This window comes from Lycorma delicatula, chromosome 10, assembly GCF_047948215.1.
Source record: "Lycorma delicatula isolate Av1 chromosome 10, ASM4794821v1, whole genome shotgun sequence".
Classification (NCBI taxonomy): Eukaryota; Metazoa; Arthropoda; class Insecta; order Hemiptera; family Fulgoridae; genus Lycorma; species Lycorma delicatula.
The window spans coordinates 113,393,735-113,410,206 of record NC_134464.1 but is presented as its reverse complement, the minus strand read 5'-3'; the positions used below and the strand labels follow the sequence as shown (position 1 = coordinate 113,410,206).

Genomic DNA, 16,472 nt, shown 5'->3' with positions numbered 1-16,472 from the left:
ATTTTCTACGTTCATCCATCAGCTGCAATATATCGTCTCAAACCCAAGGTTTTCTACCGGTTCTCTTTATTCCGCCTAAGTCTGCTTCTGCTGATTTAAGAATTTCCTTTTTAACATTCTCCCATTCTTCTTCTACATTTTCTACCTTATCTTTTTTACTCAGACCTCTTGCGATGTCCTCCTCAAAAATCTTCTTTACCTCCTCTTCCTCAAGCTTCTCTAAATTCCACCGATTCATCTGACACCTTTTCTTCAGGTTTTTAAGCCCCAATCTACATTTCATTATCACCAAATTATGGTCGCTATCAATGTCTGCTCCAGGGTAAGTTTAGCAGTCAACGAGTTGATTTCTAAATATTTGCATAACCATGATATAATCTATCTGATACCTGATATATGTATATTTGAAAATAGTATGTACGTATGGGTGTACTTTTTATAATAATAAACAATATGTTTTTTCTTAAAAATTCATTGTAACTTTTTTTTGGTTTTTTACTTATAATTTATTTTATATATTTATACATAAATACATTAAAATTTATTCCATTAAAAATATATAGATAAAAATAAAATAAAATAATTACACTCATTTCTTTTAAGTATTAAAATTTTATTTTAGTTAAATGAAAATAATAAATAGATTTATAAATACGTCCCGTATTAAAAATATAACAAAAGGTAATCAGAACTTACTTTTTCAGTATCTATTAAACGAAATAAAATTGTAGCAACTTCTCTGCATGGAGGTGACATGGTACCAAAACAACGCAGAACTAAATTTTTTAATCCCACGATTATTTGCTGTACCATCTCTTTATGAAATTTCGACTGTCAATCTAAATGTATGTTCAGCAACCTCATTCTGCTCCATTTTAATAGATACAATCTTTGATTAAGGTTTGCAATAAATTTTATTACTGTTCAAACTTTATTTTTTTTGCGGGAGAGATTAAGCAGGAGTAATTTCTGTGATAGTTTTATAAGTAGACAACCTTCCTGAAATCGAAAAAATTAAATATGGAAATTTGTAGAATAAAAAATTTCACGTATTAGCAGAATCAAACCTGAAACTTATTGAATTAAAATAGATAATAGAAATTTAGGGCATTACTATTCATCGACACAGTAAAAATAAGTATTAAACTGTAGGATTGGTTTTGCCCTTATTTGAGATGAATATTCTGATGTTTAATGAATACAAATAATAATAATTTTGTAAACTCATTCCAGTTATTTATTTAATTAAGATGAACTATTCAAACTCTGATGTATTGAAATTATCCTCAATGTGATTTTTTTTCTTTCTTTTAATATGTTGTCGGCAATCTACATGATAAATGAACAAAAAATACTATATAACGAACACTTTTTTCTCTTAAAAAATATATTTTATATCCAGACTAAGGAATAGCCGGATTAGAATTTTGGTGTTAACGCTATACTTTTATCATTACTGTTCGATTAACTGTGCTTTCTTGGGAATGGATGACACGAAACTGACTGTGACTAACAACTTGTGAGACGGTAGAATCTTAAAGCAAACAAAATAATTGATTATATAACAGAATACAAAAACTAAAAAAGTTTAAGATATTAAAAAATTCTGATAAATTTATCAAATTTCTACTATTATTACAACAGATAAAAATCAGTGTTTTTTTTTAGTAAGTTCTAAATTTATTAAGAAAAATTCCAAAATAAATAATTCATTAGCATCCATTTAATTCCATACTGAAAAATTACATATAAAGAATGGTACAATGATTTTAACATACAGTTAAGAAATATTTATTTGGCACCTACGCACATCAGTTCACTTTAAAAAAAAGGATAATCAACAAGCACAATAAAATGTTTGGTGTACAAGTAAATATTATTATCACTAATATATTATTTCATAAAAGATTTACATAGTTCATGTTTTACAGGAATTTTTAATTACAAATACCTTACAAACACAATTTTAAAAATAATTATTTTATTCTTCTAAAACAGTAATTGAAACAACCAAAATATCTTTTAACACATTCTAAGGAGCTGCCATTACACAAAAGTTACTTATGATGGATAACATTTAATTAGACAATGTTTTCTCTAAAAAAAAAATTCCAGTTAGTGATCTCTTAAACAAAAATTTCATTCATAAAACTCTACTGATAACAATCTATAACATATTAGTCAATAATATTAACATAAAATAAAAATTCCATTTTACCTGCACAGTAAAGAATTTATAAAGATTTAAATAAAAAAAATATATAATGAAACATTATCGACTTCAGTTATATAATTTTTTTTAAATGCACTTTCTATTTAATTTTGCATACATAGTTAGTAAAAAATAATTTTCAACTTTACGACCAACATCTGGAACATTTCTGATAATATTCAGGAAGTTGAAGGATGTGAACCGAGATAAAATTCCAACAGCCAAAACCATGTTTAATAAACCTGTTAAACACTATCCAAGTAATGCGATTTTAATAATCTCTGTTGTTACTTATTTGTGATTAATTATTACATAAGTAATGTCATCTAACATTTATATAAAAATATATAAAATTTATTTATACGATTGTATTATTATTATGACTTACTTAAAGGATTGCTTTATAAGATAGCCTGAATGGTAGAAAACAATATTTATTTATATCACAGACATGGAAATACAGATTCTTAAGAAAGAAAGAAAACAGGTATTGCTGTCATATACAGACTACATTTTCTCCTATAAATTTATAACTTTATAAGTTAGCCTACCGGCAAAATTAACTAAGCATCATTTGTCATAAACCATTCAAAATTACATTAATTTCAACTGCAACGATACTAAAATATTTTGAAAAATAAATAAATAAAACATTTCAAAAGATTGAAATTTAGAATTACTAGATGAATAAAAGCAATAGAAACGATTAATGTTATTAGCGATTACGCTATTAAAAGAAAATTCCTCGGGAAATAAAGTTGGATAACACTCATATATATATATATATATATATAGATATATTTGATTACAATCCCTTGAAATTAAATTCACCGGTTCCAGCAGAACAAAAATCATTCAAATAATTGTTAATGAGATGACCACACTCAATCTAGATCAACAAAATTCTGGATTTACCGGAAGCTATTCCAACTTACAGATAACATGTTGCAATACTACTTTTAGTTAGTGGCTCTTAATCTACATTAAACTAGTTCAAATTACTACAACAAAACAATCTTTTATAGTTCCCCCACCCTAAAAAATGACTTTAAATAATTAATATGGGTAAATATTGTTTAAAATGGAATAGCTTTAATTTTTTATTTTATTTTTAAAATTATGAAATTTCATATAACTGGTTCAAACTAAAATCTACATAAATATATAAACTGTATCAGTGGGACACCGATTAACCAAACGCATATTTTCTGGATGTCTAACTACCCAGACTGCTTACATCAGTACTAGGCGATTTTAAAAAATTAATACGTTACTTAAAAAATCTATAATACTATTTAAACAAAGCTTTGCTTCAACAGTCAATCTTTGATTTTATTGGATTTTTTGCAATTTATAGTATTACATGAAGAAGAAGAAAACACAAGTAAATTTAGGCCTATATTAAACAAATTATAAAATATACTTCTGATAAGCATATTAATTGGTCAAGCATTAATTGAATTGCTGTCGTACAAAAAAGCTTGTGAATCTTTGTCTATTGCTATGAACTGGTTGAAGCGACAAAAAGAATGCGATTCTACACGCATTCTTTGTTTAAAATAATTACATGAGCTTGCAGCTCACAAACGAAGATCAAATTAAAACAAATACAGATAAAATTTTTTTTTAAGAAGTAGAATTTTTAAAGGTATGATTTGATTACTAACTGTCACTAAATTTTATTCTATTACAACTACAGTAATTTTTTTTATATTTTATAATTTTTAAGAAATTATAATTTTATAACACAAAGTAACTCAAATCAATTTCTATGCAACACATTTTTTTTTTTACGTATAAAGTTTTTTAAATGAAATTTAAAGTATAGTAAATCTAGTATAGTAAAGTATAGTAAATTTTAAGTATAGTATAGTAAATTTTTATTCCTTTCAAATAATTTTTGTAAATTCTGATTCTTTTATAAGCAAATTTCTATTCAGTGAATTTTAGTTACTTATCAGTTTTTTATTACACGTATGTACATTTCAAGTACCTTTTTAATTTTATTAATATTCAGTTTCTTTTTATATTTTTGTATTACTAAGTGTGATACATTAAATATTAAAATGATATTTGTAGTACATACGGTAAATCTTTTTTAATTTCCAATTATCCAGATTCAGCCTTATAAAAACCAATCCTAATAACTGAAATTCCACTGTATACAAACATCAATTGTTAAAATTACTATTTCGATAACCTTAATCAATTGGCATCTAAATCTTCTTTTTTTTGCAACATTGAAAAAACAAACTTGACGGTTGTAACCTAATAAAATTTCCTAAACAAACTTGACAATGTTAAACAACAATGACCTCTAATAAAGACGGCAAAGCTTTTTCAGAATAAAAATGTTTGTACTATACCAGACTTCATTCTTTGTACACTACTGTCGTTTGTTCAAAAAAATAAAATACATAAATGACGCAATAATGGACCTAACTTAAAGGATGAGGCCACCACAAATTCTCTAATATTTAAAAGAGGAAAATAAATCATCATTTGACTTCACACTGGAAAACCGTGTTCAGAAAAACACGATTAATGAAAATATTTGAAACTGAGGTTAATAATTCAAACATAACAAAATTTTGGTAAGTAAATCATACAATTCAATTTAATTTTAACAAATAACTTTAACAACATCTACGTTCCACATCCAGGGCGGTGACAGCTGTACTTATGTACAATACATATAGCTGGCTAACGGGGCTCCGAGTAAATTCCTCGGATATGCTTTTTCTTTTGACCCGTTTCACCTTCAGGTCACCATATGGATTGGATTTTTCGGCTACCTGCAGGATATGAACAATTTAGTGGACACATACCAAACTTAGAGCTGGCGATGTGGCGGCCAGGGTCAATGTTATTGTAGGTGTAATGGAAGGGTCTCCGTTATCCCTGCGATGGCAAGCATGTAGCAATGGTGCCCATGTATGTCGGTGCATGGGAGCTCTGAAAGCTTCGGTAGGAGCCTGGAGTCAGTGCAGAGACTGCGCATCCGCTCTCTGCCAGGACATATGCCGGTTCCACCGGAGTACCAGATCGGACCTATAAGGTTAGTAGCCCTGGAGTGGGGGTGTACCCCGGCGGGTAGCCTTGCTACAGAAGGGATAAATGTTCATGAATATTCCTGAAAAAACTAACGTGGCAGAGGGTGCACGTAAACAGCCTCGTTTAGAAACCGCCGATTCGCCTCAAGCGAAGAGGAAAAAAGTAAGGAGAGTGATAAGATGAGAAAAGATGCTGGATAAAATCAGTAAAGATTTAAGAAGAGCTTTGTTTGGAAACAATGTTCTCAAACCAAGATTTTTGGTCATTACGAAAGAGAATGTTAACTTCCAAAAGGTAAGTCCATTCTTAATTGCTAGAGAGATTACTAATTGTGCTGGTGGTCCTGTCAAGGAAATCCGTAAGACGTTCAATGGATTACATGTCGAAACTATGAACGACATGCAAAGCCAGAAAGTCCAGGCGTTGAAGAAGATCGGTGCATTTGCGTTTACTGTCCAACCGCATAGTACACTTAATACATCTAGAGGAGTTATTGTTTGCCGTGAACATCTTAACTGTACTGAAGAAGAAATAGTGCAGGAAATGTCTAGTCAGGGAGTGACACATTGTCGGAGACTTACTATGAGACGAAATTGTGAGATTTTTCCTTCGGCCTCGCATGTTTTGAAATTCAATAAGCCAAATCTTCCTGAAAAGGGACGAGCTTGCATCCATCGGCTTGATGTATGGGCATTTATTCCGTAGCCGATGAGATGTTTTAAGTGTCAACGTTTCGGACACACTGCAGCTAGATGTGAAGCGCAGGAAATTTGTATATGTGGAATGAAGATACATGAGGGTGATCCATGTAAAGACCCTCCAGTCTGCATTAATTGTAAAGGGCACCACAACTGTCGATCTAGAAACTGCCCAGTATACAAATTAGAAACAGACATTCAGGAAGTTAAAACGCTTCAAAAAGTTAACTATCCTGAAGCGAAGAAGATTGTCAAAATACGTACACCTAGACTATCGACTACATACACAGCAGCAGCTGCTGCTCCCCCCACATCTAAAATCAACGTGGAGCAGTTGCTTAATACGATGGCACCGAGTCTCACGACAATGATAGAAAGAATCATTGATTCCACGATCGAGTCGACTCATCAGACACAACAAAGTAAACATGAGAAGGCTCATTCCTGGACTGACGTCGTTGACATAAGATCCATACCAGGACAGTTTAAAAAACCGGCAAAATCTTTGATTATAATGCCATCAATAAACGTAAAAAAGAAAAGTCTCGCAGAATGGAAAAACGCAAGAAAGGATGGCTGAAAGGAAAGCCTAGGCGGTAATGTGTTGGATTTAAAATTAGAAGAATGTGAAATTTTTAACATTTTTCCATGAAAATATGAATTATCAAACTTTTTTTTTATTTTTTTTTTTAAGTGGGATGGGGCTAATGACCAAAGTAGTCGATGCCCCTAAAAACCTCAAAAAAAAAAACTTTAAGAAAATGATCTACTTATTAAACATGTAACAGCGGGACTACTGTAAAAAAAAATAAAAGGGAAACAAATATGTAAAAATTTGCACACTGTTTCTCTGAACAACTAACTATAACAAACAAATTAGAAGAATAATTACTCCCAAAGGTATCTCAAAATAAAGCATAATTATGAATATATTAAGCTTCATAATCTTGTTACCTCATAAAATAAACGAATAAACAAATTATTTTATTGAACAGCAAGCAATCACCTCCATTTAAGTAGGAAATCAAAGTTTTTTCAGCATACAAGATGAAAGATATTTACACAAAATTAGTGATAAAAAATTATAACATCATTTCATTAAAACCAGTTCTTATTCAAAATATCATGGACATATATACAAATTATTGACATTTAATTCAAACCGGTAAAGTTAAAACAGTCAAACTTGTACAAAGAAAAAAGTTTTTTAACACTTATAATATACACACAAAATAAGTCATATATACAAGAAATATGTGAAAAAAAAGATAATATTTTATGTTTAACAAGAAATAGAATTTTTACCAACTTTTTTAAAGATTTTATAATTGTATTATTCCTTCAAACAGCCTGGAATTTAAAGGGTGAAAGTAAAAATTTAAGGGTCACTTGTTGGAAATTCATTTAAAACTTTATTTTTTATTGTTTGGCTTCAAAGATTTATCATCAACCGAATCAGAAAGTATCATTTATAAATGCATTCTGTTGAATATTGTAAAAAAATAGTACAAATTATATCAACTAATTGAGGTTATACACTAAATGCTTTCCATTACTAGCTTGTTTTCTGAAGATTAGATTATTTTTATAGAGATCTCACCTTCTTCAGAATGAATTTTTACATTAGCGCGCCAAAATATTAATTACTGGATTAAATTACCTTTAATTCATATGATTTATTTCTTGTCATTTCCAGAATTACATATGGAAATGCACAGTCAGCCTGCAACTGCAGATGGGGATTTTTTTACATCAATGAAATCAACCAAAATCAAAAATACTTCAGAGCATTCTAAATTTATATTTAGAAATGTAACTAGCATATGAACTACTGCACAGACATACAAATGGTATACTTTGAAGAGGTAATAGCCACTAATGTACAGTTCTGAATGTATGTTTTTTACAGACACATTTCAGTAATTAAACTTGCACTACACCTAAAATAAATGACAAAAGTCCTAGATCCTTAGCGGCCACGGTCTATGTGTTTTGGGAAAACAATCTGGAATTTTATCATGATAACTGCCAACATCTATATCCTTATTTAATAAATCAATACGTGTAGGATATTGATTAATTTAAAACAGTATTATATTGCATACTGGCTTTATTAAGAGTTAATGATGTCAGCAGTTAATGCCAATTTTTTTTTAACAGTTTTCTACTACCCAAAATGTGAAATTGAAACCCAGATGATTTGAGTATAGTAACCGGCAATTTAACCACAACAGATAATCAAAAATAAATAAATGAGATATATTTTATGTTAACGATATAATAAAAATCAAAGATTTAAAAATGATAAATTTGAAATGAAATGCACGTATAATTTGTATAAAAGAATCAGCCGTACATAATATGTTTTAAGTCTCAAAGAACTTACATAAAGATCATCACATTAAAAATATATCATCTATAACTTACAGATTTAAAAATTAGAAAATGGCAATAAAAACTATACAAATCCAGTATAAATAATTAGCAACAGTACGTTAAGAATTGATAATCTTTGATTAGATTAGTATCAAAAAGGGATAAAGGGGGTAAATCCTGAATCAAAGAGTTACCAAACGAATGATAGAATATTCAATTACTCTCAAAAGATAAAATCTTAATCACTGTGAACAGGAGTATCCCAGGAAAGCATTCAAGAGTGATAATTGTTCTGTCAACAAATTTTCACTTCCATCAAAAAATGGTTTTGGATTGTAGATCTTGTACTTACAACAAATCTTTCAACCAAAAGGGTGATTACAAAAAAAAAAAAAACAGTATATATGTATCTTTTCAAAATATGTACATATATCTGTAATATGAAATCATAAAAATAAACCGGTTATGAAAAACTTACTTTCTAACATTACCTCATAAAAACGATTTAATAATAAGTTGATAAACTGCTAAATGTTTTTAGGCTGGTGAATGTGGTCATCATAATTTATCTGTGATGACAGCAGAGCATAACACCCGTAACGATATGCCGGTTAACAGTTTGATTGGCCAAAAAATATACTGCAGAGTGCAATAATATCAAAGAGCAGTTACACAAAAGATGATGCCTCATCCGGTAACCACAATTTAAAAAAATTTACATGTTACAATAAAAATATTAACCCGTTAACAATTACTACCGCTAATAATAAATTTATTTTAACTGAAACAAACTACCTAATACTTTTTGTATTATTTCATTTTTATAAGACCTCCTGAATCTAAATTTATTTTTTAATAAAGTTTATTTCAACAAATAAAGATCAATATTGCAGATATTATAATAAAAAAAATTTTCAACTTTTTTAGTACTTAACTTATCTTCATCTTAACATGATAACTATTATTTTTTCTTACCTTTATTAATTAATTTTGTTTAATATTAACTGGTAATTAAACGATAAAATAAATTAATTAAAATTAATATACGCATACACTCAAAACATAAAAATGAATTAATAAAGAAAATAATACATACACGTGCATTTGTAAAAAAAAGCACATAAAAATTAAACGTATAGACGAAAAATATATATAAAGTGGAAGAAATATAAGTAAAAAAAAATTACAACTGGGATACTTATAAGGATAACTCCCCCTTACAGGTGGTAAATAAAATTGGTTTTCCACTTGATTTAATTTTTTCAATAAGCGTCATAAAAATAAAAGTCAATATCTCATAAAACAACAGAAGTTTTTAACTTTTGACAATACCGATTTCTTTGATATATAAAACAAGACATTTTAAAGTTCACGGAAGAAAAATTAATCATAATTTAATAAGCGTAAACAAAGTAACATTACAAAAAAAAATGTAATTACATTAATTAATCAGCGCTCTGTATATTGGATCTGAAATCAACACAAATCTTGGTTAGTTGATTTTAAATCACAGAAGTCTCTCTTATTTAGTTCTTATTCCCAAAAAAAGTACATGCATGAAAAATTGTTTGACAATACAGAAAGTATAAATTTAGCCAGAATTTATGAGAAACAATCCCGTGCTCATCAATAACTAAACGTATGCTACTTTAAAAAAATATATATATAAATCAGCACCAAATCAAGTATATCAAGGAAGTGAGATAACGTATAATTCAAAGCTTTCTACTTTTTTTTTTAATAAATTCTGTTTATAATTTATGATGGGAATCCATCCAAATTTTACTTCTTACATTGAAACACATTACAAATTATTTTTCTGGTTGTATTTAGATTCTTATAAAACAAATTTTTAATCGTACATTATTTTGTAGAACGTGCTTTCATATCAGGAATGCATTGATGCCAGAGAGCACAGGAATGCTGTTCCAGTACAGCGCTTTTTAGGAGAAATAAAAAATTGCCCTTTCTCATAAAATTAGTTTTAACTTAAAGTCTGTCTGGCCTATGTTATTATATTTCTTAATGAAAGAAATTATCACTTCATTAAGTCAGTCATGTATGATGAATTTTTACGTATTAAAATGTTTTTGTGGATATTAAAACTTTGCTTTAATTCTTCACCTTTGTTTTTACTGATATATTATTAACAAACTATGAGCTTATAAAAAAATATAACCTAAATTATAAAAATCAAGACAGCACAAAAAATAGTCCTTGGCAGTAAAATAAGTCACTAAAAATCTAATTCACAAAAAACAGTTACAAATATGGCAAAAAAAAGAAAAGATTTTCATGTAAACATAAAAATTAACATGCATTTTTCATAACGGTGTCATATAACCAGCTGCTGTGACTGTGAACCGAATTTTGCAGTATCCTATAGTACAAATTAAATGTTCAGTACTGGAAAATTTACAAGTACACCCCTGTTAGATAGTTTATAAAAGAACCATTATTAAATACTTTTGTTTATTACAAGCATATATGTACCATCATATCAAAGTACGATCATTTATTACACGGAAAGATTTTCAAATGATGTTATGTTAAAGTTCAAATATATCTTTTATTCCCTTTTATTCCAGTTTCAATAAACTGGACTTTTTAAAACATGACCTATATTCCAAATAAATTCACAATAAATTTTCATCATCCTAATTTTATTGTGATTTTATTAATCCTGTATGATAAATAAACAAAAAGTTAGATCAATGGGATGGGATGATTTCCCTAAATTTAAAAAAAAATAAAAATGTTACTCCAAGCAATCCATGCAAATATATATATACATATATTTTATTATTTTTTCAGACATTTTTCCTAATGTATCGAATAATATAATTTAATTAATTAAATTAAAATCACAAATTAGTTAAATCAAAACCGCCAGGTACAGTTTATTAAAAGTAAGATGCTTACCAACTATAGCGCTTTCAAAGATTTACTTCATTGTCAGCAGTTAAAATCAGAAATTAGATGTAGAATACAACAGCATATACAGCATTGTCATATAACATTAAAATATCTTTCTCGTACCATAGTATGCAAGTAAAACCAAAGTAAGTATGCAAGTAAGTGTCTTACTTTTAATGTACTGTATCTGGTGGTTTTGATTTTATAATTAATTAAATTATGTAATTATATATATAAAACTTTAATCTATTTATAAAGATATTCTTAATAGTGCTGGAATTCATGAATGAAAAAGTATAACAATATAACCAACTCGAGGGTTAAAACAAATATACTTGTTCAACTAGTTCTCAGTAGGCCTACAACACTCTAAACGCTAACTTCTTAATATAAAAAACGCCAGTAAATAACATCAATTTAAATATCATTAAATATTCATAAGGAACAATAAATATTTTATTTATAATCTTCAATGAATATTCAATAATTTTTTTTTTTAATTGTTTAAACTAATGTAGAAATAAAATTTATTTGTAAAATTCCAGGTTAACCTATACTGTTACTGAAAATATGATTAAAATATCATCTTTTTCGTAGTTTCATTAGATAAAATTTTCTTTACAGCTAATATACAAATAATGTAACATGTAACAGTTTTATTAATTATAATCTGAAATTAATATTATATATTACATTACCAGCAAAGTCAACTGATAGTGTTGTGCATATAATCAATCTTCATTATTATCTAATTTACATGAAATTAGAAACAATAATCCATTTTGGATTTTATCAACTTCCTTCGGATAATACTATCAAATTACCAAAAAAATATTCTCATCAATTATAAATAATATATTTAAGCTTTCAATTAACCAAATAATTATATGCTATCCATAAATAATCCATTAAAAAAAAAACACTCAAAATTAAAAAATCTTTCAAAGATTTAGTACAGAGTAGGAAAAAGAAGCTTGATAGTATTTCATACTCTTTATTCTTAACAATTTGGTAAGTAAAATTTTCATAAAAAATTTTGTAAAATAAAATTCAGCAGGTGACCTGGCATTTAAAATGAGCCAGATTTTAATTTAAAAAAAACAAGAGAGAATGGTTTCTCAATGGCTTCATCACTAATTCCAGGGGGACATCTCACTCTGTTCCCTACCAAAGACTAGTTGTTTAGTGAACAACATTATTTTCAGAAAAAGTAACTCTGTTCAGCACAGATTATACTTTCAGATTCTTTATATGCATCAAACACTTTAGATAATGTAAAAAAAATTTATGTACGCTCCTTCTGTGAAAAAAATATAAAATATACAATGTCATTACTCAACAGTCAATTGATAAAAAGCAGAAAAAGGAAGGTAATGCTCATACATATGTATGAATGTTGGCATGTTTGAGGCTTAACTTTTGACTGGATTAATTAATTTTAATCCAGTCACACGAAATTTAGCATAGAGACTCGTGTATATGGTGCAGTTTATTGTTGCATGTTTGGGGTCAATTTCTGAAAATGTTATAAGCATAACCCCAATTTATATAAAGCTCAGTACAGACATATATCATAAACTTACCATTTAAAAAAAATTTTGCCCCAAACTCTCCCCTTAGTCAAAAATCAAAAAAGTTATCTTTTTATCTACTGCATATTTTTTAACCAAAAACTTTTTTTTATGTCTTCTAAGCATAGTAGTTGTACAAGCAGCCAAAAAAAATAATAATAAGTCGGGGGTATATTGGGATTGAGGAAACCAATAAAAGTCTACAAATATAGATTATTTTTTCAACTTTTAAACTGTTTTTAATATACCATTATATTTCCACTCTTAAGACAAATAAATTACCAATGCCAGAAATAATAACAACTTTGTTGTCAGCAAATTTTAGTTAAGTTTGAATTTTTAAGGAAAAGAGTATTAGTTATACAAAAAGATTTCAGGTGAGAATTTGTTTTTTTTCAACCCTCCCCAGATAGATCCAAGACAATACATCATTACAAAGAATACAACCTCAACAAAAAAAGAAGAGATTGTTCTGCTGTATTACTATGTATGACGCCGTAATGCAAATGACCATATGAAGCCCAAAATGAGTCAGTATATCAATTTTAACTCATAAAATCTAAATATTATATATGGACAACCCTCTCTAGATTGATATTTTTAAAATCATTTGCTGTCAACATTTGTAAATAATTACAACTAACTTAAAATATAAATAATTAGCACCAAATATATATAATAATAATAATAATCAATAATATAACAGAATTTTATAATAACAACAATAATATTTATAATTTCATAATAATATAAAACATTAGTATAATTTACAAGCGCGTGCACACACACACACACACACACACATATATATATATATATATATATATATATATATATATATATAATATACAATTCACAATACCTTACAAAACTATATACTGTGTTTAAAAAATTACAACTAACGGCTCACCAGTTCCTGCCATGCGGTACCGTATTTGAGATTAAAACACTTATAACTCATCTATTTTCCGTCCGATTTTGATGAAACTTTCACTAGAATACACGTCTTACTCTATGTTTTGTTTTAAAACACTTTTACACATAACACAACAATTACACTGCCATCGAAGCTACCCAATGCCGGTCCGTCCTGTCTTGAGTCCCGTACTAGACTTAACTATACCATATTAAACCTTATTAAGTTCTACAAATTCCATAAATTTAAAAGATTACATTTTTAAAAAATCAATATTTAGTTATGATTAAGGACAGAGTTTTTATTCGTCATAAAAGCTTTTTTGTTCTTCAAATCATCAGTTTCAGCAGAACTATATTTAAAAAAAAAAAAAACTGGAAAAAAAACTGAAAAAATTCAGTTGTTTAAGATAACCCCACAATATGTTTTACATAGCTGCCTTGCGGCAGACCACTGTGAAGCGACTGCATTCTTCTCTAATTGAGAACCTATTATAACTAATTATACTAACATGAACGGTATAAGATAAACATTTTATTTTTAATATTTAGTAAATTATCTAACTTTAAAAGATATAGTTTTTGATATATAGTGTCCCACGAAAAAACAGAAAAACTTTTAGTTCGTGTTCTATCGGTGAAAATAATGAAATAAGTTCATACAAACATAGGTCTGAAAATGCTTTGTTTTCGAGTTACAGCTACTGAAGATGTCTTCCAGATTTCAGCTCTTCTAATAAAAAGAAACACTTCTGTAATTTTTAAGAACCAAATTAAGGTGTAAACTTTACGGTATCGTATGTAATTTGAGCCGAGAAATAGGATAAAACAGGTCCCAGAACTATAACTCCAGTAGTTTTTAAAATATCAGACGTAAAATACAAAATCTGATGTTGAAAAACAAATTTTTTTTACGTTTGTAATACAACAGCTTTGTTAAACGATTAATAAATGTTAAATATTAGCGAAACTTGTAGGGAATTTAATTCTGAGAAAATTTAAGTAAATGCAGCCAATAAAAACTTTTAAAGATAATTTTTTATTAAAGCATATATTATTCTTTCATATTATTCTTTTTATTGTTTTAATTTTTATTGTTTTAAAGCAAAATCATTGGATTATTTTTATTAATTTATTCTTTATAATAAAATATTTAATAATCTTTAAATAGATGAAGATATAACGGTAACAATAAAAATTGTTAACTAAAAATCTGAGGAATCGAATATTAATACTGAAAAAATTAATATTTTTTCATAAATTGTAGAATACATGTTAGTAATTCTATTTGTAACATGAATTCATTAAATTTACGGGTATTTTGTAACGCGCTTAATTTATAAGAAACTAGCGATAGATTCTTGTCATTAGCTGAATGCAGTTACACTATTTTTAAGGGGTTATTATCGTAATGCAGTAAAATATTTTTATCTGTATTTATATATTTATAACTTTGAATAACTTTATTTTTTATTTTTTAGACTCGAAACCCATGTCACAATCGTATTTAGCCTAACCCTATTCATACGTATACACAATATTAATTAGTTCGTTACATCGTTAAAATATTTTTGGGTTATTAAAGAAATGTTTTCATTAAAAATATTAATTGAAATCAATAATTAATTAGACGTAATTAAAAGCAAATGTTAGTATTTTCTTACCTTACAATGAAAACAATATTAGCGAAGATATCATTTAAGTATCAACATTTACGTACAAAACATTTATATAAACTAGTTAAAAAAAAAACGAAATTACAACTGAAAACAACCGCTAGATAATTTATTTTAATGTAGCAACTTGCACATCACTAAAAAAAAAATAAAAGCAAATACATACCAACTCACAGACAAAATAACCGGTAAACAAATAAATACACAGATATGCGTTTGAGTTTCGAAGGCTAACACGCCTGTTGATTCCTGTCGCAGCCGCCAACTGGGTGACGTGATTCTAATAAATACAGCAGAGCGGCAACGTTGTAGTCCGAGCAGAGCAGAGTATATAACTGTTCGAGAGTAACTTAGCACATCGGGCCCCTACCAACAAACCCTCCAACGGATCGGAACGCAATCCAAACTTCAGTCTACTTTTACGTTCTTAACAAAAAAGATATTAACGTCAAGAACGAAACCTAACTTTTCGGTATGTCTTTTGTAAATACTTAACAAAAGGTTACATTTCATGACTCGAATTTTCTGTAATTTCAACTAATATTTTAAGCGACTACTACGAGTTAATAATTAATTTAAAATAATATAAATAAATAAAATATTTATATAATTTGAATATGCTCTTTCTTTTATTATAATTTTCAAAATGAAAACAATTCTGAAATATTTACTTCTGCAAATAGATTTCTACGATTAGATTTATTCATTTATTTTTTTAAATTATATATAATTATAAAATTAACTCAAAAGTAGAGAATTATTAATTCTAATATTTTTATAAATTCCACATATTAATTTTGAAAATTAGTCGAGATTTTAATATTTATAATTTTTTTTTAACTATAAAATTTCTCTATTAAATATAAACTCTCTACAAAAACAGAAGATATTTAATATATTAATGAAATTTTAAAGAAAAATAAATGTAAGTTCAGTTTCTATAAATCGAATTTATTACGTTTGGAACTTTCAAATCTTTCATCATCTGTATTATGTAATCGCATAAATCCAATTATCTTTTAATACCACCGTGACTTTTTGTAAACAAGATTAA

The 16,472-nt window shown here is 27.6% G+C and overlaps 1 protein-coding gene across 1 annotated transcript in view; it reads right to left on the bottom strand.

Moving 5' to 3' along the window:
• LOC142331756 (tripeptidyl-peptidase 2-like) overlaps positions 1–15,737 on the bottom strand; it is a 79,653-nt gene extending 63,916 nt beyond the window's left edge. The window contains exons 1-2 of the mRNA XM_075377821.1: positions 15,407–15,737; positions 13,738–14,095 (exon numbers count right to left, since the gene is read on the bottom strand). Of these exons, the coding sequence (XP_075233936.1) occupies positions 13,738–13,750 (13 nt within the window). The 5' untranslated portion in view covers positions 13,751–14,095; positions 15,407–15,737. The remainder of the gene's footprint in view (positions 1–13,737; positions 14,096–15,406) is intronic.
• Positions 15,738–16,472: the final 735 nt, after the last annotated feature.